Raw genomic sequence first — 27,712 nt, forward strand, 5'->3', positions numbered from 1 at the left:
CTAAATAGTCCCTGTGCTCCCATTCGGAGCTAGCACTCTATTCTAAAAGCAAGCCTACTTCCCCTGCTCAACAGCTGCGACTACATCCACGCTGCAAGTGACTACCACGGGGTAGGGGGTGGGGGGCAGGGTGCTGCTTCTTGGAGGATACTCTGATCATGCTGGAAGCAATCTACTATATGGTCCCACAGTTGCCATAGCAACTCCCCATCTGGGTTGTTTAAGTAAAATAGAGGAAGCATCCTCTGTCTCTAGGCAGTTGTAGCTTTGAAGAGGGATTCCATCCTTCATCCAACAAATATTTAAAAGTGTCATCCAGGGTGACAAATAGATGCTTAAAGGAATCAGACCTTTCACGTAAAGGAGCTCACGGTAAAGGACGGCAGGGGAATTAACCGGAGAGTTGAGGGCTGTAGGGCCCTGGCGAGTGCACCCCACACACAATCCGCACGGGCGGTCATAACTCAGCCCCAGCCCCTCCTTGCTCGCAGGAATATAATCCACGTGTTAGTGGATCTTCGGGTTTGTCCAAAAAATGTGAGAGCTGGGATTTTATGTGAAATCTTTCCATTTGTAAATATTAGCAACCAATTCAAAATTTGGGGTAGGGCTTCTGAGGACCGTTGGGCAGGTTGTGCACTCTACAACTCTGGGGTCCCCGGTCTCACAAAAATTCACACGAACAGTGCCCCCTGCAATTGAGCAATGGCAAATTGTGCAGCTATGCATGTGCAGTCCAGTCACAGTGGGGGCCAGATCTGGCTTATGAGTCACCAGTTTACCAATTCAAACTCCAAATACCTAGCCATAGAGGGTTGGCTAAACTAATGACTATATAACCATTTAGCATAAGCCACACACACACACACACACACACACACACATACACACAAAGATGACTATAGTCGTATTCACTGAAATAGTGCTCATCATATATTGGTGAGGGGAAAGAGCAGGTTGCAATAACATGAACACAACATAATCTCAATTTTTGAAAATAAAATTGTATATTCTTTGTTAAAATGTCTGGAAGGAAGGCTGTACCCTCAAATGTGACAATAGTTACCTCTGGGAGGTAGATTATCAGATCATTTGTATCTTTTGTCTTCTTTATCTGTTTTCTAAATATTTTCATGGTAGCAAGTAATGCTTATAAAATGAAAAATTTAAGTCCATTTCCAAAATTCTTCTAGAATGGGATCAAAGTTTCTTTTTCAAAGGGAGGAGAGTGTGGTCAAAAATGGTGGTTCCCAAACTCAAACATGCATCAGCATTGCCCTGAGGGTGTGTTTAAACGCAGACTTCCAGCCCATCTGCAGAGTTTCTGACTCAACAGGCCAGGGGCAGGGCTCGTGGAATTTGCCTCTCACCAAGTTCCCAGATGATGCTAATGCAGCTCCAGACCAGGCACGTGGAGAACCTAACAAGCATCATTAAGCTCTACCCTCTGTAAAGACCTTCTCGTTAGAGTATCTAAGAATCGCTTGGTAAACTTGCTAAAAATGCAGATTCTGGAATGATCCCTCAAAATCATGACCCAGTAAGTCTGGGGTGGGGCCCAGGAATCTGCACTTTAGCAAATGTACCAGGTGGTTTTGCTGTGGGTATCTGGGGATGACACCCTTTGAGAAGCAGGGCCCTTTGTGGCGCAAGCCCACTTATTTAGGTGGCACCCACTTATTAAGTGAGCATTCACTGGGCTCCTACACTACGCCAGGCCCTGTAGGAGCTGGAGAGACGCCAGAGCAGCCAGCATCCCGGAGGAAGGCTTCTGAGGAGACTGATGAGATGGGGGTGCAGGGCTACAGGAGGCAGGAGCCTGGGCAGTGGGTGCCCCGGGGTGTCACTGGGGGAGGCGACCTGTAGGAAGGCACTGGAAGCATCTGGGGACATCCTTCCTCTAGATCTTTCAGACCCACAGCTTGGTTCTCAACATCATCCAGCCTCGTTTCGGTTGGCGTTTGAATTGTCAAACTCAAACTGGTGCTACTGAGCAGCATACATCTGGTTGGACCCCCACAAGCACTCACCCCTTTTTCCTTAGCTCCCGCCTGCCCCTTCCATCAGCTCCGGCGAGCCGTCTACCTTCCTCCCTGGGGCTGCTGGGTGCGCGGTGGGCTTTTGCTTGCCTGTTTCAAAACCATTTCTAAACTTCTAAACCAACAGGAAAACAGAAACTAGCCTAACAAATTCCCACCTGCCCATTACACAGATGCTTACATTTTATTGTATACATTTCCTTCAGCTCTTTTAAAAATAAATGGAACAGACACAGCTGGAGTCCCACGCTGACACTACCCTTCCCTCCCCAGGGCTCACCACACACTCTCACGGCACCGATGTAATTTTGCTCACGTCTATATACTTGTATTATTTTGTTTGAGAATTTGGCTTCGGTGTTCTCATTCTGACATCATCACCGTTTTTGCAAATTGCCTCTTACACGGCCTTTGTGCTGTGGGGTTTATCGGAAGAATCGCAGCCTGTCTCGCCTGGGCATGCCATCCACGGCTTTGCACGTCCTCGGCAGTGACACCAGACACGGGAATTGCCAGGGGTGAGCCAACTAGAGAAGTACCCATGTCGAGATCTGTGCTAGTTCTCACAGATTTACCAGAAATAACCCGCAGCTGACTGTCAGCCCTCCATTCAAGGGGGCCTCTTTCCTCTCTTACCCCCCAGCTGCAGGGGCAGTTCCCCCAAACCAGGTCTCCAGCAGAGGCAGACAGCCTCCCCCCAGGCTCACGCAGCGGGAAGGTGTCCCCTTCCCGAGGAGATTTGCAAGTCTCTGCAGCCAGGTCCTCTGGAGCCCCAGACACCCTGGTTTGGCCGTTGGCCACCGCACCACACCTGCCCCAGCCCTGGAGCTCCAACCTCCCGGTGGTGTCTCCAGAGACTGAAAAGGGGGAAGGAGTCAAAGGAATGGGTTCTGGCCCCTGAAGGTGCAGGAGCTGGACAGGTGCTTGAGGCAGGTGGACAGGTACACAAGATACACACCTACCCTCCGGTGGAGGGACTGGGGGCGAGACAGAGGTGGGAGCCCGCTCCCAGGTGAAGGAAGCCGGGAAGCCTCTGGCCGCTGTGCCTAGTTCAGCACAGAGCAGGTCTGGTCCTGGCCTGAGAGGGTTGTGGGTTCTGTGTGGCTTGCAGACCCGGGCAGGTCCCCTCCTGCTCCAGAGAAGTCCCGCTCACCGACTGTTTACTGAGCACCTACGTGCCAGGCACTGAGGACACGTCCCTGCCCTGGAGAGGTTCGCAGTTAGTAGGGGAGGGGAGAAGCCAATGAGGGAGGGAAGTTTCCTGGGGCCCCTGACCACCAACGGGGGGGGGGGGGGGGGAGGGCTGAAACCAACAGAAATGTGTGGAGGGGAAAAGGTTCTATGGAAAGTAACCTCACAGGGTGACTGATCATAAATTCCTGACTGGGCAGGCCATGGTGGGTAGTCATGCCCTAGGCCTATGACTTTTTTTCATTGATTTTTTTAGACAGAGTGGAAGGGAGGGGGGTGGAGAGAAAGAAACATCAATAAGAAAGACATATCGATAGGTTGCCTCCCGCATGTGCCCAACTGGGCCGGGGATAGAACCTGCAACCCAGGTGCTTGCCCTTGACCGGGAATCAAACCCACGACCCTTTGGTTCAAGGGCCAACACTCTAACCACTGAGCCATACCAGCCAGGGCTAGGCCTGTGGCTTCTTTATGGAAAGTTTTAAATCAGCCCTGTCTATTGTTCTTGTGTACCTAGGTTAAGACACCTTTGAAATACCAGAAGTAATACCCCTTGAAGGGGTTTACTTTTCCATCTCATGGCACATATAATTACTAAAATTCTGTGGCCCACCAAAAAATATATTACATTTTTTGCCAATCTGACCAAAAAAAAAAAGTTATAATTTTGATTCACTCACACTGGATGGCTATTGTTGTGTTGGCTGTTGTCATTTTTTTATTTGACAATCTAAAGGAAAAGAGATCAGTGCTCCTGACTAAATAGTCAAGTAGTGCATGTTTTAAAAATTCTTGCAGCAGTTTGCAAATCGCTGCTGTAACCCAATCCCCGCCTTGTTTTCTCCAACCTTCCTTACGTCTCCTTCTTAATTTCAAATGCATAAAAGCTGCTGCAAAACTGTTATTTTCCAGGGCATTTGAGATCTTGCTCTCCAGCATATGTTGTCACTTTGGTTCAAATAAACTCAAATAAAAATTCTCTACAGGTTTGGAAATCTCTTAGATCCACACACGTGTTCTGAAGGCTGGAAGTCTGAAATCGAAGTGTTGGCAGGGCTGAGCTTCCTCCAGAAGTTGGAGAGTCTGGGGGTGATCTACCTGCCTTTCCAGCTTCTGTGGCTCCAGGTGGTCCTTGGCTTGTGGCCACATCACTCCAGTCTCTGCCTCCACCTTCACATGGCCTCCACCTTCTTGTATCTGACTCAAGCCTCCCTTTGCTTCCTCTTATAAGGGACACCTATCTTTGGATTCAGGACCCACCCTAAATCCAGGACAATTTTATCTGGAGAGCCTCAACTTATTTAGGTCCACCAAGACACTGTTTCCAAGTAAGGTCCCGTGCACAGGTTCTGGGCCACAGGTGTATCTTTTGAAAACCACCCATCAGCCCACTAAATGGGGTGTGGGGGAACCTTCTAGAAGAGACAGGTCAGAGCAGAGACCATGGACTAAGATATGGCCCTGGTTTTCAGAGGAGGAAACTGAGGCTACACTACCTGGCTGGCTACCTCCGACCTGACTCAACCTACACACTGAGCTGCCTCCAGTCCCTTGATGAGTCATCTCCTTGCAGCCACCATTTTCGTTCTCGTTTTTACCTCTCTCTGTGGCTCCCTGAAGCAGCAGGGAGACTGTCATGAGGACAATCTGTCCTGGGGGTGGGAGCAGCAGGAGGCCTTCCCCCACCAGGGCGGCACCTGGAGCTGGGGCTGGGCCCCCCTTTCTAGCCTCAGATAGCCCCTGGAGAGCAAACGCCCAGCAGGAGAGCCCGCAAAGTTGAGAAAGAGATGCCTCCCCTGGGATCAATCAGCCAGGAGCAGCCACTCCCATGGGACACAGGGATACCCGCTGCAATTACTGCTTGTTTTACTGTACATCTCTGCCCCACCCCAACCCCCTTGCAAGCCCCAGAGCATGAGGGCACCGCAGGCCTAGCATGGTGCCTGCTCACAGCAAGTGTGGGGCTTTAAAAAGGTCACACAGGTCTTGACACTCCTCCCATTGAGAGGGAAGGCCAATATCCCCTCCCCTTGAATTTGGGAGCTCATGACCACTGCCCCCAGTAGAGTGCAGTGGAAATGCTGACACGTGCTCCTGAGGCTTGGTCAGAAAAGGCCACACAGCCTCTCCCTTGTCCTCTGGGACACTTGCTTTGTGCCATATAGAAATCCACAACCCTGACACTGTTGTGCAGAAGAGGCCACGTTGGGTGCTTCGATCCCCAGCCCAGCTGACCGCCCCGGACGACCACAGCAGCCGCAGCCGCTGGCCACATCCAGCCCAGGCAATCTGAACACAACCCAGTGAGAGATCCCCGCTAACGAGAGCCACCTCCCTGAACCCCTCCTGAATTCCTACCCCAGAAAATCAAGGGCAAGATAAAATGCTTGTTGCTTTACACTATTCAATTTTAGGTAATCCAGAACAGCTGCTGAATGACCAGCATGTTAAGTAACTCAGAGTGTCTAAGCAAGCAGGCCGAGTACCCAGAGCTCCATCTCTAACCCCTGCCCGGCCCTGATGGAGGCCAGGTTGGGCAGTCCAGGCCTTGGGCAGAGATAGGAGCAGGTGGAGGCTAGAAAACACCAGACACCTAGCAGGTGCTAGTTACCTGGAGAAAGAGAGAGTCAAGGCAAGGCCTCTCTCTGCCCTTGAAGACCTCATGGTCCCATCGAATGTCCTCTGAAATCCCAGCAAGGCCCTGAGCTGTCGTTTTCCATTGACCAAGCTTCTTGACACACAAACCCAGCTCCACCCTTTGCTCTTCCCCTCAGCAAACATCCCCATGGAGCCTTTGTCCACAGCCCTTGCCCCTCCACCCCTTTGGCTGCTCCACTCCTTTTCTCCTTCAGTTCTCAGGTGTCACTTCCTTGGGGAAGGCCTCCTGGATGCCTCTGACCAGGCCTGATCCCTCTGTAATTTTCTCTCATAGAACCTGGCTTTTCTTCTGGAGGAGGGTTTACCCTCATCTGTAACTGCCCCGAGTTCTCTGACCGGAGCTAAAAGCCTGTAGGCCAGGAAGCCAGAGACCCAGTTTGGCTCCCTCTGTTCTGGGTGTAGGAAAAATCGGGGCACGCAGAACTCGTAAGACCTAGTGGCAGGCATGATATAATAACTGAGCCCCTACTGGGCACCCTCAGAATCGTGCTGCTCCTTCAGCCTTCCCACCTATCAGTAGGTTATATTGTTGCTGATTTTGCAGGTAAGGAAACTGAAGCCCAGAGAGGTTAACTAACGTGCCTAAAGCCACACAGCTGTGAGTAGAAAAGCAGGTATGGGGACACAAATATGGCTGGCTTGAGCCATGGGTCGACCTTCAGCTCTGCACTGTTGTAAGGCAGCTTAATCGTGGACTTGCCCAAACCTGGCAGGACCCCTTCCCTCAGGCTTTGGGTTCTGCCCTTTCCCCAGCCCCACCCCACCCCACACTCAGCTCCTCCAAACCCAGCTGTGTGAGTGTGAGAGTCCTCTGGCCTGATTCTGAGTTCCCACCGGGTCTGGCATGCTGGAAGTCCAGTTTTTAAGCTCTAGCACAACCTCAGAAAGGATGTCACAGCCCAGCTGAGGAGGGTTTTTCTCTCAGCTTTCCCTGAAAAGGCAGAGGGAAGGCTCCTGACCACTCAGGAAATAGCCACATCCTGCTGTCCCATCATTCTCAATTTCCTCTCCACTCCCTTCACAAGCCTCTGCACAGGGGCATCAGGAGACCCAGGTTCGAATCCCAGCTCTGCCTCTTTCAAGCTGGGTGGCCTCAGGGGAATCACTTAGTCTCTCTGAGCCTCAGTTTCCAGAAAATGGAGACACAAAACAGCACCTATTTCGTAAGTTGCTTGTTAAAAATTAAATAAGATTTTCAATATGAATGGAGCCCCCAGTAGCTCCATAAATGCCTATTACACCTGAAGATGACAATGGCCTTGGTTTTTACAGAAAGAAAGAAGCTTTACAAAACAATCAGACAAACTTGTTTTTGAAAAACAAAAAACCACATTTATTTCTGTAAACTGTTTGAGTGCAGATGTCCTTCACAACCCCAACACAGCACAGACTTCCTCCCCCAAAATGAAATGAGCAAGGGAAAAAGAAAAAGAATATAAAATATGCTCATGAAGAACCAACCAATCTCATCTTTCTTTGAAAAAAACCCCACACAAACCTTGTCTGTGTGGTGCAGACGTAGGATTAAAACCACAGGTGTTCTGGTCCCCTCCCTGCGCACACAGCGAGGGTGGCAGAGGGCCCTCGGGCCCACGCTGTCCTTGCTGTGAGCAGAGGACCTTCCCCAACGTAAAGCATCAGTTCCCAGCTCTACCGAGATTCCTGTTCCGCACCCCGGGCCTCTCCCCATAGCGTCCTCCTCGCTTTGGGGGCCTCCGAAGTTAACCCTGAAAGACTCCTGTCAGATCTGGACTCAGACCTCGGCCCCCACTTCGTGCCACAACGAGACTTCCATCGAAAGGGCGGGAGCAGGCTGTCCCAGGCCCTGCGGCGAAGCCAATGCCAGGCAACTTTTAAGGCAACTTTTCTCTCTTCTCCTTCGGTGTGAATCAGGCCTAGACTTCCCACCACCGAGCACCATCTCTGTAGCTTAGGCAACTTTGAAGGAAGTGGGGGGGACCCTGGAGCACATTCGAGGAGGTCTGGGCCTGCCACAGGGTGAGCGCGGGTGCTGACCGAGGCCGCTGTCGAGGGTGCGGCTCGGGTGCAGCCGCCTCCTCAGCCGCAAGCAGGTGGCCAGCCAAGGAAAACGGAGGTGGCAGCACTGGCCTGGTGGAAGCAACATGAGGTCGTGGCGGAGGAGGCCAGGCAGGCTAAGAGAAAGGCCAGGAAAGGGGGTCACCACAGGAGGCGCCTCAGATCTGAGGATGTGCGTGATCTGGGCATCACAAGGATTCTTCTTCAGAACGAGAAAGAGGGAGACAAAAGACAAAGAAGATAAAAGAAAGATGTTCCATGAGCTTTGCGAGAGAGGACATAGCAGGACTCGGGAGGGAAGCAGGGAAGGGGAGTTGGGTTGCAGACAGGGTGGCGGGTGTTGCCTCTCATTGCATCTCCTCTCCCTGGTGGGCTGGTGGGCTGGTGGGCTGGTAGCTGAGGCCGAGGTCCCCTCCCCTGGAGAGCAGGCAAATGACTTTGGCAAGGGGCAGGGGGAGGGCTGGGGTTACTCGGCCTGGGCGTCGTAATTGGCTCCCCCAGCCTTCTTGAGCTCGGTCTTGATGAAATCTTCCTCCAGCTCCTTCCGATCACTGATCACAAACTCTTTAGCGAAATTCTGCAAGAACAAAATAAAATGCAGTTTCCGGTAAGAAGGGGCAAGATCTAAACATTGCTCAGGCAACATGCCAGGAAGTCTTGGCTCCTGAAATACTAAGAAATGATCAAAATAAAAATTTGGTGGCAGAATGGCTTGACACAAAAAAACATGACTAGAGATCAGAAAATGGGTAAAGTCAAGGTACTGTGTAATCTCAAGACCATGGAGGTGGGCCAAGGTCAGATGTGGGTTTGAATTCTGGCTCTGTCATTTTCTGGCTGTGTTACCCTGGGCAAGTTCCTTCAACTCTCTGTGCTTCAGTTGCTTCATCTGTGAAAAAACCACTGTCAGTAGAATAGCATGAGAGGAGGTTGGAAAGGCAGGCTGTTATGCTGATAAATGTTTAACAGGAGGCTCTCAAAAGAGAGGGAGAGGGAGAGGAGAAGCCCTGATTTGTAGCTTTTGCCCATTTCCATTGTGTAAATAGCCCCATGGTGGTTGATTTCAAGCTACCAACATGACATCACTGTACATGGAGTTGGGAAGAGACACATGACTGATTGGCTCTCATGAGCTGGTATAAGTTAGCATCAGGCACCCCTGGTCATAACAGTGCAGGGCTTCCAGCTTGAGGTCTGGGTGGTTAGCCCAGGCACTGAACGCACAAAGTAGTACCAAGCCCTCCAGCGACATTCAGTTACTTGAGGGCAGGGGGTTCGCTTGCACTCATTTAACAAACACCATGCCATGTGATGGGGCTATAGCAATAAGCTCAATGCAGTCACCATGCCCTCTTAGGGTGCACAAGTTTCAACCACAAAAGCCCACAGGCCTGGCACACATGAGGCACTTGGTAAATACTTGTGGCATGAATGAGTGAAGCAGGTGACCTCACTTATCAGATAACTCTGAGCTGTTAAGAATCAACAGTTACTTTAAAAAGACTTCAATAAACAAGAAACATCTCAGAATGGTGACACAGAAAATTTTACCTAAATATAAATAACAAGTCTGAAGGTCAGAAAGTCAACCACATTAAAAAAAACAAAGTTCCACAAGAAAATAATGTAAACAATTACCACCATTTATTAAGCACCTATTTGTACAAGGCGCTGCCACACATTAGCAAACGTAATTCTTTTTTTAAAAAAAAAAAATCTTTATTGATTTCAGAGAGAGGAAGGGAGAGGGAGAGAGACAGTTGAAACATCAATGATGAGAGAGTCATTGATCGGCTGCCTCCTGCATGCCCCGGACTGGGGATCGAGCCCACAACCCAGGCATGTGCCCCCACCGGGAATGGAACAGAGATCTCCTGGATCCTAGGTAGATGCTCAACCGCTGAGCTATACCCGGCTGGGAGGCAAACTTAATTCTTAAAACCCTTTCATATGACCCAACAATTCTACTCCTGGAGATCTACCCAAGAGAAATGAAAGCATGTGTTCACACAAACACTTAGACACAAATATTCCTAGCAACATTATTCATAACAGCCAGAAAGTGGAAACAATTCAAATGTCCATCAACACATGAATGGCAAAATATAATCTATCCACACAATGGAATATTATCATTCAGCCAAAGAAAGGAATGAAGTACTGATTCACCCTACAACATAAATGAACTTGAAAACCATTATGGTAAATGAAAGAAGCCAGACATGAAAGACCACATACTGTATAATTCCATTTATATGAAATGTCCATAAAAGGCAAATCCAGAGAGAAAATGTGGATGAGTGGCTGCCAGGGGCTGGGGGGGGTGAACAGGGAGTGATTACTAATAGGTCTGCAGTCTTGGGGGGGGATGAAGATGCTCTGGGCCTAGACAGAGGTGGTAGTTGCACAACACCGTGACTGTACTAAAGGCCACTGAGTTGCATATTTTAAAATGGTGAATTTTACCTCGATTAAAAAACACACGAATGCCAACATATGTCACCATACCTCCAAGAAGAACGACTAAACCAGGAGGGCACTGAAGGTCAACTTTTACAGTTACAAACAAAAACCATCTGCCATGTCAAGCGGCTGAGAATATGAACTGGGAGGGAGAAGGGGGAGGTTAATATTTATCAAGCAGCTAGTATGAGCCAGGCGCCGCTGCACACGTTTTCCTGCTTATGATGAGGCCTGGCAAGTTGGGCGCAGAGAGATTGTGTAATTATCCCGGGATGACTAAACATCCTTTCCATCCCCTACTGTGCTGCTCGGGGGGGGGGGGGGGGGGGGGGTCTGTGTGTCATGAGTAGGAGGAGACACAAGCTGTATGGAGGAGTCAGAAAGGAGAACCGAGAATGAATGTGTTTCTCAAGCCTGAGCCCCAGAGGCGTGGGGGAGGGGCAGGGGGCAGACCCGGGAGAAGGAAGCCCACAGCCCAAGGTGCCTGTAGAAGGAAGTCCAAAGTCTCACTGCTCCGTGATAGCTATATATGGCAATCTAAAGCAGTAAGAGCACTCCTGTTTTGTCAGTTAGCCATTAGGTTTAGATTAAGAAGAAGTTTGTTTGATAAGGCTAAGAAATCTACAGAGTGCACAGTCCAACCTAAAACCATAAGTATATGGGAAATCAAATTATGGCCAGAATAAGGAAAGCAGGACAGCAGAATCTAATAAAAACATAACATAACAATAAATGTAAACGAGCAAAATTACCTTTAAAAAATGGCTCTCTCAAGCTCCAAAAAAAGGTAACCCCCAAACCCTAGGCTATATACCGGAGATATATTTAAAACCAAAAGATTAGCAAAAAATTATTCTGTCAAACAAAGTACACAGAAAAGCAAACTCATCCACCCCCACTATGGGGATCAGCAGCCCAAAGGGCAGGCAGGAGGTGACAGCCACACAGAGGCAGTCCCAGTAGGCCTCACAGGCCTCCCCACACAGACGCTCATGCACCCCCAGAGGCTTCAAAGGGGAGAAGATTCTCCCTGTCAGGATATGGACTCTGCAGAAAGTTCCCAGAAGGTCTGAGTCAACCTCAACCCAACTCAGAAAGACCCTCTCGCTTCTCCACCTCCAGCAGTCCTCGCACGTGGACTTGGCAAGGGAGACAGCAGCAGCCCCAGACGTGGACTTCGTTGCGTGTTTTGAAAAAGAGGCCGAAATGAACAAAACGGGCTCTGTGGGCAGCCAGACCTTGAAGAGGAGACAAGGCCTGAGACCGGAAGGAGCCTGCGAGGACTTAACCAACCAGAAAACCGCAAGAACACGCCTGCACAAAGCACGGCCGCCTCCCCACCACGCTCACGCCTCCACGCTCTCACTCACTGTCCCTGGCACCCTCCAGGTGCTCTCAAATGGCTACTGGGGCAGGTGCAGGGGACATTTCTCAAGAGGCAATTCCTTAGAAGCGAATTTCAGATTGTCTAGTAGCCCGTTTGAGAAAAGCAAAAGAGAAATAGGTGATATTAACTGTAATGGTATTTTACCTAACCCTATATATTCAAAATGTTTTAACATGTACTAGATGTACAAAAGGCATTGATGAGATTTCTACACTCTTGTCTCCACACTAGGTCTTACAAAGCCGGTGCCTGCTGGACACCTGCAGCCCATAGCGACAAGCCAAACCTCAAGCGCTCCGCAGCCACAGGTGGCCAGTGACAGTGCAGGTCTAGGTGGAGCGGAAGAGAGTCTGAAGGAACACGATGCTCAGTCAAGAAGAATCATTAATCATAAAGCACTGGAGCTGATCTGAGTCGGGGAGGGGGAGCCTTCCGGGGGCTGGAAATGTTCCAGGTCTTGATCTGGGTGGTGGTTTCACGAGTATGTACAAAAATTTGAAATTTTATCAACCTGTGCACCTGAGATTTGTTGTTTTCCTCTACGTAAATTACACCTTGGTTAACAAGAAAGGAGAGGGGATAGAGCTGAAAGAGCCTTTGAAAGAAACCCTGACATCCAGCCCCTCATTTGATAGAGAAGCAACAGAGACTCAGAGGCGGGGATCAATCCACCCCAGGGCACATGGCAGCCCCAAGGCCCAGGCCCTGGGGGTGAGGTCCTGACCTTGGTCTCTCTTGTGTCCTCTCTCCTCTGCAACCCACCTCCTGGGCTGCCCCAGACTGCCCAGCCCTCCCATGCCAGCATGTCAGAGTTGCCTAAGCCAAATGTCAAACACTTCTAAGCAAAATGTGCAGGTCTAGGGACATTGTCACATGTGCTTCTAGAAAGATCTTCGTCATGTCCGGGAATGCTGGCTAATAGCTTCCAGGCAGGGTCTCTCCCTTTTCTCCCACAGCAGGACTTGTCAAAGGAAGAATCCCCTTCTAGCTAATATGACTCCAAGATGGTTCTGAAACGTGCACCAACCACATTTAGGACTCGTTTTGTCCCTGTGACTTTTCTCAAGTGCACATATGCTCCTGCTTCAAGAATATGAGGCAGACATCAGTCTGCTTCTGAGGAAGGCAATTCAAGAGAAGAACTGGGGTTACTAACGGGGGGTCTATTTACATAGTCGAGAATCTATTTGCAAAAAATTTCTATGGTTCACAAAGTACATAAATATTTTCCTATCCTTTGTTTTAAATCATCTCTTTTTCGAATGGCTCCCAACTGCCTGAGTTTAAACCCTAGCTTCAGCCCTAAAGCATGCTGGGAGTAGATTTGGGCCAAATCCAAATAGAGATAGTTGTCCATGTGCATCTCCAGCAGCCTGACTTGCCTGCCCTGAGCCTTAGCCTCCACATCTGCAAATGGGAACAGTAAGAGAACCCATGTCCTAGGGCTGTGGCGAAGATCTGATGAGTGTGCAAAGGGCTTGGACACTTTCTGAGTGTGCTCAGCACAGAGTAAGTGCTCAAGGATGATTAGATAATATTTTAAATAATCCGCCCTCATCCTCAAGATTGTTAGGGAGTCTGAGATATAAAGGAGTTTTCAGAAACATTCAGAATAAAGGCACAGGGAATGGCTGGTCCCTCTTCTCTCACCCCACACTGATTTCTCCATCCCCACCATTTATTTTTTAATGAAGGGAAGACTGGGGCATCCTCGGAATAACCAAGACAGTGACACTGCCACCTCCTTGTCCTTACAGAAAGAAGATGGCAAATCCGGCTGCACACCCCAAAGCTAGGGGACAGGGATAAGCCATACGAAGACAGGGAGGAGGCCTGTTGGGCAGAACTGTCAGGTCTTCTACCTAGAATATTAGATCTATGGTGGGTGGCTAACCTATGCAGAAAATGTGAGGAAGGTCTAGGAAGAAAAAAACGAGTGGGGAGCCTTTGACAGTTAAGTCTGTGATCACAGCAATGCACGTTTCTACAAAGTGGGGCCAGGTAGGAGACATGACCTTCACTGTACCCAAAGACAATGTGAGCTAATGCAATTCATTCTTCCAGCAAGCACATGCTTACTGAACACCTATTATATGTCAGGCACTCTTTTAAGTCCTGGGGAGTCAAAATTCTGGTACTTAGGGGTCTCTCTGAAAGCAGAAAAAGAGAACCAGGGGCTCTAAAATGCCCTGAAGGAAGCAGTCAATGGCTCTGGGCCCTAGTTTCCATCTCCGTGAAAGAAAAGGGCTGGAAAACTGGTTCTTCCAGCCCTTTTCCCACCAGTCATCCATGTATTTGCATCTAGAGCACGTAGGACAACATTCCAATTTGGACACCATAATCCAAGGGGCAGTGGAGAAAACTGGCACAGAAAAGTCAACTTTGGGATCAGAGTCTGGCTTTCAAAAGGAAAGCTGTGCGCTAGCTACAGACCCATCCCGGATGCTTGCAAAATAGTGCGTGGATAGAATCTCTTGTGAGAGATGGAGCAGGGGGTAGACAAGACACCTGCTGGCCACAATAATGTATCTTTTCCCCAAGTGGGCAAAGATTCATTATAAACCAATGACCTTGGCGTGCTGAAGAAAAGCAGTCGGTCTCCAGCAGCTGGAACACGAGCCAGATGAAAATGCACAGCATCACACCTGCTGGGCATTCAGCTGCCAACCCCTCCTGGGCCTCCTACACTTCCCTCCTACAACTGTTCAAAAGTGCTTCAAAGACCAAGGTTTTAAAAACCCTTCCAGCAAGGTGTAATTTACTCAAAAAGAACAGGTTCTTACAATAGGCATGAGTCATCACAGAAAAGCGAAACACAAACATCAAAATGGTGTGGTCTCGTGTTTGACAGATTCAGTAACAAAGGCATCTGCGTCACCATCATAGTTCAGGAATGATGAGACCCAGCTCCACCAAGGAGAGAACAAAGGACAAGAGAGAGGCATGCGGTCACATTTTTGATGGGCACAGGATAGCCGTCCAATGCAGACGGAGGGCAGGAGCCATGACATCCTAAAGCAAGCTGTGGATAGGTTTGGGCCCAAAGCTAATAGGGGCAGCCGTCACATGCCTCGAATTCTCACCCCTGCAGGGCCACCCACCTCTTCAGCACTTTGGGGACTGCCTGGAATCTGACCCCTGCTTTCCTGACCACAGACATTTCTAAAGCTCCGACTCCACTTTGCCTGAGTGCTGACTATGGCTCCATCTAGATCAGGGGTGGCAAGAGTGTGGGAAACATACTCAGCTCTCTCCTCCTGTATCCATGGCAGACAGCACAAATCAATCATGCGCTTCTCCCACTGAGTTCAGACTTAACCTCAGAATCCTTCTTAACCCAGAGCTCCAACTAGCCCTGCTATTAATCAATGACAAGCAAGATTAAATCCAGGGTTAGGCCTTCAATTTCTGCCTGGTCAAGATAGTGCCTAGCATTTCTTGTTCCTTAGCGTACCCACTTTGGGACACTTTTCCCAAAGAAATAATTCAACGGATTTCTTTTTAAAGTACAACTCATACTCACAGATGTTCACTGTCGGCAAATAGCAGACTGTTTTCACTTTCAACAAAAGTTGAATAAATATAATTTAATACTACCTATACTGAACACTTTATATACATCAGACACTTATTGTATACAATATCTTATTTAATTTTTACAATTCCATGAGTTAGATACTATCATCCCAAATTTTCAGAGAGCTTGGTTAAAAGAACTCTGGATGGAGCACAGAGCTGGCTGCAGGGCTGACTGCCCACCCCACCGTTAGAGAGGTAGCCAATTCCCCACCATCTGGCTTCTGATTCAACACGCCCCTTGGCTTTAGGTCTTGTCCCTCCAAACCTTGATTTCTTCATCTGTATATTGGGGGTAGAAACAGCACGTGACTCATGATACATAAGCCTGGCCCTCTACTCATGACACCTGGCACCACCCTTCACAGGCTGCCGAGGAGCTCTGTATTTGTCATCAGGTGGTTCGTGTTTTAAATACATGACACGAGCAACAAAGAGCCCATTGCCTGCACCCAGGCCCAGGTGAAATGCACCAACACAGAAGGCCCTTTCTGGTTCTGAGAAGAACAAGGGCATTTCCACGAACTATGGGCTTGAAGAAGTGTAGACACAAACAGCTGAAACCCTCAGGAGAGCAGTGAGGAGTCTATAGATGTGCTGGGCAACAAACTAATGCTTTGCACGGGGGAGCAGCAGCCCAGAAATCTCATTAAACAGAGGTGTGTAGGTTCTCCCAGCTGACCCAACCAGTGCTCACCTCACTTCTGCTTTCTACTGAAACAAAAGCAGGGCCTTTGGAAATCCCAATCAACGCCCATATCCCTCCCTGAGTGTAATTGGCTCCCACAATTTAATTCAACCCAAAGGGCATTTATTGAAGATTTACTAGCCTTTGTGCTAGGAATACATAGTCTAGAGCCTATGTGAAGAGATTCATTTCTTCATGGTTTTATTTTAAGTCAGCTGTTATGTTCTTAGTACAGAATAAAGTGGCCACGGTCCCTGCCCTCAAGATTACTTTCTACAGACACTTATTTATAATTTATAATTTATGGAATCTAGATGAAGAATTAATTAATTCTGATTGAGGCAGAATTTAAGGTAGAATGGGGTAAAGAACTGGAGTTTTGAAGGATGATTAGGAGTTCACCAGTTACCAAAATGGAGAAACTTTTTTCATAGACATTACTTTTCTTCAATCCTTCCAACAGCTCTGTGAAATTTTACATTCTCTTTTTCATAAGTGAGAACAGATTCTAGAGATAAAGTTACTTGCCCAAGGTCCTCAAGCTAACAGTTGATGGAGCTGGAATATCAACTTGGGCCTCATTCCCACTAAGCCCATTAACTTTTCTATTTGACACAGCAGCATTTTTTTTTTCTTCAAATAAGCACTGAGCTACCATGTTTAGTGTCCATTTTAAAAATAAAAAGGTTCAATCATCAAGAAAAATTTAGAAGCAGTAAATTTAAAAATAAATATAGCCCTGGCCAGCGAGGCTCTGTGGTTAGAGCGTTGGCCCACAAACCAAAGGGACTCACGTTCAAGCCAGTCAAGGGCATGTATCCGGGTTGCAGGTTCCATCCTTAGCCCCAGTCGGGGTGCATGTGGGAGGCAAGCAACCAATGTGTCTCTCTCACATCGATGTTTCTCTTTCTCTCCCCCTCTCCCCTCCCTTTCACTCCAAAAATCAATGGAAAAAACATCCTCGGGTGAGGAATGAATGAATGAATGAATGAATGAACGAATGTAAAAGGTCTGTTTCCTGCAGAACTTCTCAGAGCCTCTTGGGTGCCATGTGAGTCTACAAAAATAGAGTTTCTAAAACGCATGTGGCCTCAGAACATTTTACTTGGTGCTGGAGGACTTTGGGAAACATGTAATAAGGTGAGATGATCAAGTCGGGGCTTTGGGACCAGTCTGAGCTCCAGGCAGAGCTCCACCACGTCTAAGCGCTGGGACCCGGAGCAAGTTACTCATCTTTCCCAGGCGCCGGGCTCCTCATCTGTAAAATGGGGATAATGACAGAACTGGCCTCGTTGCACATAAATGATTTAATATGTGAAGAGTCCTTAAAAGTGTCAGATTCATGGTAGGGACACAATAAAACTACTGATATTAATATTATCACACTGGCACACATAAGTGACCCTACTGGAGGAGCGCTGGGCACATCTGGTCCTGGGGGTGTGAGCAGAGGTCCAGAATTTAAGCAGACCCTGCCCTGAGGTTCAGAAGACACACTAAGCTGATCACTGCACACCGTCACTGAAATGTCTGTCCTCCAGCCTCCACTGCTTCTGGGAGGAAATACTCTGCTCCTCTCTTTTCCCAACACTGAAAGCTGAGATGTGCCCTCTGGTTACTTGGCTCCATGGACATTCATATAATGTTAAAAAATAAATAAAAAGATCACACGAAAAAAGTCATCCTGCAAGGCAAGCGTGATGCATCACCGACCAAGCCTGGCTCCAAATCAAGACGGCCTGGCCTGGCACAGGCAGGTCTCTAATGGTGGCAACTGCATTGTCCCCATAATCCCAGAGAGGTGCCAGAACAATGGGATGGGCGATTGTCCTCAGCACCAGCCTGGCACTTCTGTGCAGCAGATGACAGCGGTGGAGAAGCAGCCACGGGTGCTGTCTGTTTGCCACATTCCCAGGACTCGACTCAAGTCCAGGTGTCACCATCACCCAGCCCAATGGCCAGGCAGCCTGGTTTGTCCTGTTTCCCCCAGCCACTAACATAGCTCAGTCTCTAGGCCTGGCTCTGAATACAGACGAAAGATTTCAGTGTATCTGCATCAATGTACATTCTCACAAAACATAAGGATGTGGTTACATTACTTCTATTACAATCAAAACCAATCCACTTCTTTACATGGAAATCATGGCAAAAGGCAGCTGGGAAAGTGACCCAGTCTCCAAAACATAGAATCCAGAATGACTCATCTGGAAGGGCATTGAGAGGACATCTGGTCCAAGTCTCCATTCAACAAAGGGGAAACGGCATTTTAGTGACTGTCAAAAGACACCATTATGCCAGCAAAATGAACTTAAATGGCTATATTTGCAACTGTAGTATAAATGTGAGGTCTTGTAATAGCTTCAGGTAATAAACCCTTTTAAATACATAGGTGGAAATGCAAAATGTAATGGTCAAAATATTACATTGCACTTGTAGTTCAGGATGCATCCCCGCTCACCCACTGGAGTGGACATCTGTGCTTTTCATCTAGATACCAGCATCCCTTTATTTTAATTGGAATCAGGCCAGAGCTGCCAATCATGAAGCCCCACCTCCCTACCCCAAAGGATGTGCATGTGACCTAAGCTGGGACAATCGGGGTCATTTTAAATGATTGACACTGGGGGAGGAGGGCTCTCTCTTCCCCTGGGATCAAGATCCAGAAGAACCATCATGCCTGGACCATTTCTCCTGCTGTACAGAGGTCACCTGAGGCCAAACCCAGAGAAAAGAGAGACGAAAGGAGAACACTGCCTCAGCCCTGGATCCAGCCACCCCTAGAGCCAGCACCCCCTGCACTCCCAGGCTGGAGAGCCAGACAACTTCCCTTTTTGCTGTAATGTAATTGAGTTTGCAAACAAAATAATTATACCCAATACTCCCAACTAAAGGTTCCCACCAAAAAATCCTATTTCCCCAAATCACCCTCATTCACTGGCCCACCTAACCAAACTGAGAAGAGTTCTAGGTGAAAAGGAACTCAGCTGACTGCTAATGGGCACAGGGTTTTCTTTGAGGGAGATAAGAATAGTTCTGGAGCTAGACAATGGTGATGATTGCACAACACTGTGAATGTACTTAATGCCACTGAACTGTATACTTCAAAATGGCTAAAATGATCGATTTTACGTTATTGTATTTTATCCATACAATCTGCACGATTCAAACACTGCCCTCATTGGACACATCCTGGCAAACATTCCCTTCCCTGCTTGTTTCCTTTTCTCCTGCCCACCCCAGGCTGGCCAATGAAGAGAGCTAACGAAGCGTGGATGGCAGAGTTCAGGAGACCTTGGCTGTGGAACATGCATTCTTTTGTATTTTCCATTCTCCTGCCATAAAGGAGACCCCCTCCCCCAAAAGCTGGTTAACCATCAAAACCATTTCTTGAACATTTACTATGTCCCAGGCATAGTGCTAACCCTTTTAGAAGGTAATCTGGCCCAGCCAGCGTGGCTCAGTGGTTGAGCGTCGACCTAGGATCCAGGCGATCAGGGTTCGATTCCCGGTCAGGGCACATGCCCGGGTTGCGGGCTGCAGCCGATCAATGACTCTCTCATCATTGATGTTTCTATCTCTCTCCCTCTCCCTCTCCCTTCCTCTCTCTGAAATCAATAAAGATATATTTAAAAAAAAAAAAGAAAGAAACAACTCATCAGAAGAGAGAAAGGAGCTGCGTGTATTAAAATGTTGGTTGAAATATTGTTTATAAAAATAAAAATGGGAAGCAACTCAGAGACCAACAGGGGAACAAGCGGTACATTACAGTGCACTTGTGAAATGGGACAGTCAGCCACCAGAAGAGCTCATTACAGAGGCTTTGCAGTCGCATAATTTACGTAATTATGTTAAGTTAACAAAAAAAAAAAAAAGAAACCAGTTAGAGCGTGATTTGCAGGCTGTGACTGCATCAATGCACAGAGGTGGGTGAGCTCGCCCACAGAGCTGGTAGGGAAGGTGGAAAAATAGGCTGTAATAATGGAATGATACAAATTTTTTTCTTTCTCATTATTTTTTAAATAAAAGATTTATTTTGGGATAATTGTTGATTTACGGAAAAGTTGAGAGACAGTACCAAGAGTTCTCATATACCCTGTACCCCAATTTCACAACTGTTAACATCTTGGGTTACTATGGTATGCTCATAAGAAGCCAGCTTTGGAACATGGCAACAACTAAACTCCAGACTTCATTGCGACTTCACCAGTTAGATTTTCTGTTCCAGTTTTTCTGGTCAGGATCACCAACCCAGGACACAGCGTGGCATACAGCCTATTTGTGTGTGTGTGTTTTGGGTTTTTATTTTTTATTTTACAATGAATGGCTTTTGGTATATTCATAGATATGAACAACCATCACCACAGTCAATTTTACAATATTTTCATCACCTGAAAAGAAACCCCCTACCCATTGGCTACCACTCCTCCCTATCATGGGTTTTGAGAAATCCTTTTGCAAAATGGAGGACCCTTTGGTGAGAAGAGAACTCGCTCCCTCAGCTCCCTTCCCTTGGCGACTCTTTCTGGGATTCAGATTTTCTTTTCTCAGCTTGACCCTATGCCTTAGACCCAACTTTGAAAGTTTCTGATGCTGTCAATTTTCATTATGTCCATAATGGAAAAAAAAAACAACCTTTACAATAGAAAGCTCTACCAGTAGAACTGTTCAGAAGCTCAGAGACAAAACCAAGGGCAAGTCCACCTGTCCCTCTTTCTTTTCAGTCAGACAGGGACCTGGGAATAAGTCAGCCCTGACCAATGCCCAGCTACCCAGGCTAGGAGTCTGTGCCTTTGCTGATATAGCCTTTGCCATTCTATAGCCACCAAAATTATCACAAAGCACCTGCTGGCCCTCATATGATTGCCATTTATTCATTCAACAAGTGTTATTGAGTACCTACTGTGTGCCAGGCACTGTTCAGAGAGAGTACGCATGAACTCTCACATTGGGTCCTCGTGGCCACCACTGGAAGTCAACCACGATCATTCATGATCCAAACAGGCAGTGGCCGCCATTGCAGCCATCCCCGCAGGCCCCTTCTCCACGAGCCACCTGCCCCAGCCTCACAGGGAAACTCCAGTGCTTCTGTTAGGCTGTGGTCAGGATCACAGACACAGCTACCTGGCCCCTGGCCTGCACGCTGAAAACAATGCTGGCAGCATTTCACCCGTGGCCGTGGTGGTCCAGAGACAAAGCACAGCTTGCTTGAAGCCACCGACCCAGGAGCCAAACTCAGGCCTCTCTGTCCCCGCTGGGTGGTGACCCCTTGATCCAGAAGGAGCACAAGGCCAGTTACCTGCACCACCTCCTTCACCAGGGTCTTGTCTGTGCCGGTTTTGGCGCGCTGTAGGCCGCTGACGTTCTCGCCGATCCACGTGATGAGCGCGAACTTGGACCTCTTGCTCATGGCGTCCCCGGTGGTGAAGCGCACAAAAGCGAACAATCTGATGTCATCTGTGGCCAACAGCAACAAGAGGGCACAGGGTTCAGTTTAAACACCACAAAACCAGTCTCCAAGGAGAGGTTATTAGCCACGAGCGCACCCAGGGGGGCGCGGCAGGGGCCCAACACCGACCTTGGCCAACATTCTGTCCTTTGACCCCGAAGACAGCACCCAGGCTCTGATAACCATCTCACAGAAAATAGAGGTTCAGAGGGGTCACCTGACACTCCCAAGGCCGTACAGGCCATCGGAAGCCACGCTGGAATGTGAACCCAGCCTCTCTGGCTGCTACACCTGCACCCTCCCATCCCTCATTTAGGGATGTCAAGGCTCAAGTGCTGGATGTCGTTTAGGGAGAGAAGCTCGTCAGCTCTTCCTGTCCCCAGCCTTTGACTAGGAATGGGAAAGCCACATGGAGGTGGGAACCGGGCTGGGGCAGGGGTTGGGTAAAGAGGTAGTGGCCCTTATTTTGGCCTGGGATACAGCATCACACCTCCCCAGCCCGTTATGACACCAAAATTGTGTCCAAACATTGCCCAATGTCCTCTGGGAGGCAGAACCACCCCCCGCTGAGAACGAATTTCTAGGTACAGTTTGTGTCCCCATTTCATCAGGATCCCCTTTGTGTTTTCCACCAAAATTCTGTGCTTTTCATTAAGAAATCACATATCCTTGCTCTGCTTAATTCTTAAATAGTTCATATTTTAGCTGTACGGATCAGCGAGGTCTCATTACGGCCCCTAGCTGGGGAAGGCTGGCACATGGGGATGCTACTGGCTTGGGTTACTTATTTTGTGCACATAGCTCTGCTCAGTACTGTGATGTTCTTTAGGGCTTTTGGTTGCTAGCCCAGGATCTCTCAGGTACCCAATGACAGTGTAGAGCTGTGCTTCTCCAACATTTGTGTATATTTGAATCTTGGGGGTCTTGCTAAAATGCAGACTGATTCAGCAGATCTCGGATGGGGCCCTGGGGTCTGCATTTCTAACTAGCACCCAGGTAATGCTGATGCATTTGAGGTTTTTAACTTTCTTTTTAAATCAGGGTGCCTTTCTTCCTGGAATCTTTCTAGGTGCCTCCATGCTGAGTCCCACACAATGTATAGGTTTACATTAAGACCACTAGCCCTCTGAGTGTGAAGGAGACACAAAATGGAGCTGATCAAGTTCATTGCCTGGTTAGTACCCGAGCACCGTCAGAAAACAACTCCGCTGTCTAATAGGGACCCATCTGTTCCAGGGAAGCTAAGAAACAGCCCTCAGCAGGCCACAGACTCCTGATTCAGACTCTACAGTCCAGGCCAGGGGAGTCCACAATGTTTATTTCTTAAAGGAAACAGATTACTATGGCCACTCACACTGGCACAGCACCTCAGTTTATAGAGCACATTTATGTTTTACTATCTCACTTGGTCTTCATACGATGCTGTATAGTGAGTGGTGAGGAAGGGGCTGTCATTATCTTCATCAACATCCAAATGATAAATGAGGCTCAGAGTCATGTGATGTGCCCAAAGTAACATACTAATGACAACACTGGGCTTGAAGCCAAGGACCTGGACAGCTTGGATGTGTCTGCCCACCAGCCATGGGAATCTGGTGGGTGCCCATCGGGGGACCTGACCATGGGGGTCAGTGGATGACAAGGCAGAGGGGACAGAGAAGAAAGGATGGTCTCAGGGACACTTTACAGGCCAAATCTACAGGGTTTGGTGACCAATTAGTCATGGGAAGTAAAGGAGTCCAGGAGACTCCCATAGGGGGGTGAGAGCGCTGTCTGTTACTCCCAAGGACTCTGACTTAGTCCCCTAACATATGAGCAGCTGCCTCATCTGTAAAATGAGGTGATTTTTTTGTCCTTCTGCTTTTTTTCTTTATTGAAGTCAAAGTCACACAACATAAAATTCACCATTTTTTAACTATTTTAAAGCATCAAATTCAGTGGCATTTAGTACAGTCACAATATTGTGCGATCATCAGCACTATCTAATTCCGGAACATTCGCCTCACTCCAAAAACAAACCCCGTCCCCCAGTAGTAGTCACTCCACACCCTGCCCGCCCCCAGCCCTAAGCAACATTAATCTGCGTCTGTGTCTGCCTCTGGATTGGCCTGTTCTGGGCATTTCTCACGGATGGAGTCATACACCATGTGGTCTTTTGTGTCTGGCTTCTTTCACTCAGCACGTTTTCAAGGTTCATCCATATTGTAGCGTGGTCAGGACTTCATTCCTTTTATGGTTGAATAATATTTCATTGTATGGATATGCCACAATCTGTTCATCCATCCATCTGTTGATGGACATTTGGGATGTTTGCAAAGTAGGGTGATTTTATAGCACCCTCATTAGTGGATCGTGAGGATTAAATATGAACCCCTGGGGGTCAGGCCTCCGACGTGGTAGAATCTTTCCCCTGAAGCTGCAGCCACAGGGAGGTGCTGCCCGTGGGTAGCGAGCACAGGAAATGAGGCTGGTGAGACTGAGGAACTGAAATTCACAGCCACACGTTGGCGACACAGACAGAGCAGGCAGAGCAGACAGCGTGGGGGTGAGTTGCTGAGCATTTCCCAGCATTCAGGGCTGTGTTTGGGAAGTCAGCGCATTGTTTTGAGTAGTGTTATTGGAGAGAAAGGAGAACCAGCACCAGAGTGTTTAATTAAATTGCAGCTTTGACCTGAGGGGGAGGGGGGGCCGCACATCAGATGCCAAGGCAACACAAGCAAAAGAACAGGCAGCCTGTTTCCATGGGAACCACTCTAGCTCCCAGTTCCACGTGGGCCAGCCTGGACATTTGGGTTCTGTGACAGCAATTGTATCCCAACCGCCCCATCTCTAGCCAAAGCCTCCATGTGGGAAAGTTGCAAATCCTATGTCCCAAGTATCAGCTCAGGACCTGGCACAAGGCAGGTAACTCAGTCCCTCCCACCCCCAAGACATGGGGAACCTGGCCTCCGTGGACCTTCCAGAACCATAGGCCAATGTCACTGAAATTACCATGGCAGGCAAGGCTGTTGTCCTGAGTGGCTGTCAGCACTTATCTGACAATGATTTGACCAACAAGACTGTATTTTTGAAAATCCAAGAGTCAATGTTATGCTTACATATGTTTGCTGCTCAAGATATGGCCCAACATTGAAAAGTCACCTGAGCCCTGGCCGGTGTGGCTCAGTTGGTTGAGCACCATCCTATGCACCAAAAGATCGCCAGTTCCATTCTGGTCAGGGCACATGCCCAGGTTGCAAGTTGAGTCCCTGGAGGCAAAGGATTGATGTTTCTCTCTCACATTGATGTTTCTCTCTCTCTCTCTCCCCCCTCCCTTCCTGTCCCTCTAAAATCAATTTTTAAAAATATTAAAAAAGAAAAGTCCCCTGAGTCTAAAATGAAAAACCTGTTCTAAGCAACATTTTCATAGCTGCCCACACTGACCTGAAGCCTCTCCCTCCCTTATTCACCCTAAAGGAGGTTGTAAGGTCATTTTGACCTCAAACTGGTCTGTGCAGGAGGAAGTTCAAGATCTTAGACACTGGTTGGGCTGCCTTTCCTCCTCTGGACAAACTAGGCGGACCAAACACAAACACACAGCCACGGCACGCAACAGAAGTGAAAATATTACAGCCCCTCATTTATCTCCTGCTAATATCACTCTCGCACACAGGAAAAACGAGGGCATGTCGACTGAGAAAGGCATAGCTACATGTGTATGGTATGTGTATTATGTGTGCATGTGCATGTGTGCACATGTATATGTGTAAGTGTGTACACTAAGATGGCAAAACTGGCCAGGAGACAGTTAATACTTGAGGTTGCTGTCACCCTCATGGTGCCACTTGGTCCCCAATGGGGCCAATGGCACATCTTTTCAGACTGAGGTTCAGGAGTTGAGGGTGCAGCTCTGTATGATCCCAGTGGGAGAAGCCCAAACACACCAGGAGAAGACACCCTGAGCCCCGTCCACCAGAGGACCTCAGCACAGCTGTCTACAACTGCTGCTCACTGGGCCGTTCACCCTCAGTCTTCGGCTCTATGGCATCCAGGTGGACTCCAAGTTCCAAAATCCATTAGAAAATCACCCCCACTTTGTACCAGCTCTGTGACTTTGAATGTCTCTAAGCTTCAGTTTCGTCATATGAAAAATGGGTCACATACCTACCTCCTAAGTTGGTTGTGAGGATTAAATGGAAAAAAAAGGAGAGGGCCTGAAGGGCTTGGCTGATGGGATGGTCACTATCTCACTGTCCCACCTCTCCAGAGAAACTGTTCTCAGTCTACAATGGTCTAACTGCTGAGCCCAGCAGAGAGCGTCCCAGCCTCTACCTTCTTCACTGGTTTTCTCTATCCACCAAACTTATGCTCACTGCTCCAGGTTTCAAAGGAGTATTTCTTAAAGACCTACTATATGCCAAGCCCAGCTAAGCACTAGGTGGTACAGATAAGACCAATAAGACTCCTAAAAATAGCAGAGGCCAACATTTATTGAGGACTTACGATGTGCTAGGCACCGTTTTAAGCACTTACACATATTTGCACATTTCATCTTAACGTCTCTGTGAGGTCAGCACTGCTCACAGTCCCATTTTACAGGTGAAGAAACTAAGGCTCAGAAAGGTGAAGTGATATGGGGCCAGATGACTCTTTCCCTGCCCATTGGAGAACAGGTTCAGTCTAGACCAGCAGTTCTCAAAGTGTGGTTCTCAGACCAGCAACATCAGCATCACCAAGGAACACACTGGAATGTGAATTCAGAAACTCTGCAACTGGAGCCTGGAAACTGAGTCTAAAAGAGTTCCCAGGGGGATTCTGATGCCTCCAAACCTTGAGAACCACTGACCTAGAGGAAGAGGAGAAAAGAGGAAATAATAGGCTTTTAGCATGGAGAACTCGCTCCACTCCTGGCAGGGCAAAGGGTCAGGCAAAAGGTCTCGTGGGCAGAAAAGCTGAAGTGCCCAAAGTTCAGGCTCCACCCCCTTCTTCCCACCTGCACACCTTTCATTTTAAGGAAGTGATCATGTAAAGGAGCTTCCTGTGTGGCCTGGCTTCTCAACATTATAATTTACAGAATTAGAGGCATCTAGGTGTGGTTCCTGAGTATCTCACCATCAGAGACCATCAGGACTTCCCCTCCAGAGACTCTCTCTCCGCCCCAATCCCACAGCCCAAGAAAGAGCAGAGCTGTATTTAGAAAAAGAGCTACTGAACCATGGCACTAGGTACCAGGGACTTCTTTGTTATATCTAAATCATCTGTTTGACATAAGCCATCATTACCAAGGATTCCCAAATGCATCACAAAATCCCATGGAGCCTCATCTCAGGGAAAATGTCAACCAATAACAAAGCAAGGTCAGGAGCTCCGTCCTTGAGGACTGGCAGCACCACTGCACTGCCTCTTGGTCAGTGCCATGGGCTCCAAGTCCAGGTTGACCTCATGTTAGGTGTCCCTGACTTGAGGCTGTGGACACCCTCCCCTTCCTGTCCTATCAAAGACTTGTTCATGAAAAGATGGTCCTCACATGTTATGAAACTCCACTCTCAAAAGAACTTGACCCTTCGGTTGGTCTATGAAGCCTCATTACAGGCAATGACAGGTTATCAGCATGAAAGAGCTCCTGGGCCAGCCAATCCTGCCAGCCTTAAGGACCTCTTAGAAACCCTACGCACGGCTCACTTGGTTCAATGTCCTACTTCTCCCTTCAAGGCTCCTCGCCTTCATTTACTAAGCTAACATACAGCATAAAGTCATCACACGTAAAGTTCTCAGGCACTGCCTGGCACAGAGTAAGTGCTCGTAAGCACCAGCCGTCTTTGTGTTGAGTTCTCTCTCCTGCAGCCCCTTCCTACCTCCAGCTCTCCCCTAAACCTCCTCCCTCAGAGACCCTACATTTTCCTTCTTTCTCTCCTGCCTTACCACCCCCTCACCTCCCTCCCATCTGTGCCTCTTCCTCCCCTCTCTTCCCTCCTCCTGCACCTTCTGTCTAGGACCAGAAAGGAGGGGGAATTTCAGGAAGAGAGACAGAGAAGGCAGGAAGACCAAAGGCGTGATGTTAAACAGTTATACAAGGAAATGTGGGAAGAAACAATAACACAAAGAGGGGAGGTGACCACAGAAGGCCACAAGAAGAAGGGTAAGAAAAAACGGGGGGCAGAGTCAGACTTCTCTGGAATCACCAAGGCCACCAGGATGAGCCGCTTTAATATTTTCACAAAAACTACGAATGGCATATAATCCACACC

General features: G+C 48.3%; 1 protein-coding gene across 1 annotated transcript in view; it reads right to left on the minus strand.

The window, feature by feature from the left end:
- Positions 1-7,202: 7,202 nt before the first annotated feature.
- Positions 7,203-27,712, minus strand: part of COTL1 (coactosin like F-actin binding protein 1) — a 40,155-nt gene continuing 19,645 nt past the window's right edge. Inside the window, exons 3-4 of the mRNA XM_081119692.1 lie at positions 21,336-21,493; positions 7,203-8,502 (exon numbers count right to left, since the gene is read on the minus strand). Coding sequence (XP_080975818.1) covers positions 8,392-8,502; positions 21,336-21,493 — 269 coding nt within the window. The 3' untranslated portion in view covers positions 7,203-8,391. The remainder of the gene's footprint in view (positions 8,503-21,335; positions 21,494-27,712) is intronic.

This window comes from Miniopterus schreibersii (assembly GCF_964146895.1).
Source record: "Miniopterus schreibersii genome assembly, chromosome: 18".
NCBI lineage: Eukaryota > Metazoa > Chordata > Mammalia > Chiroptera > Miniopteridae > Miniopterus > Miniopterus schreibersii.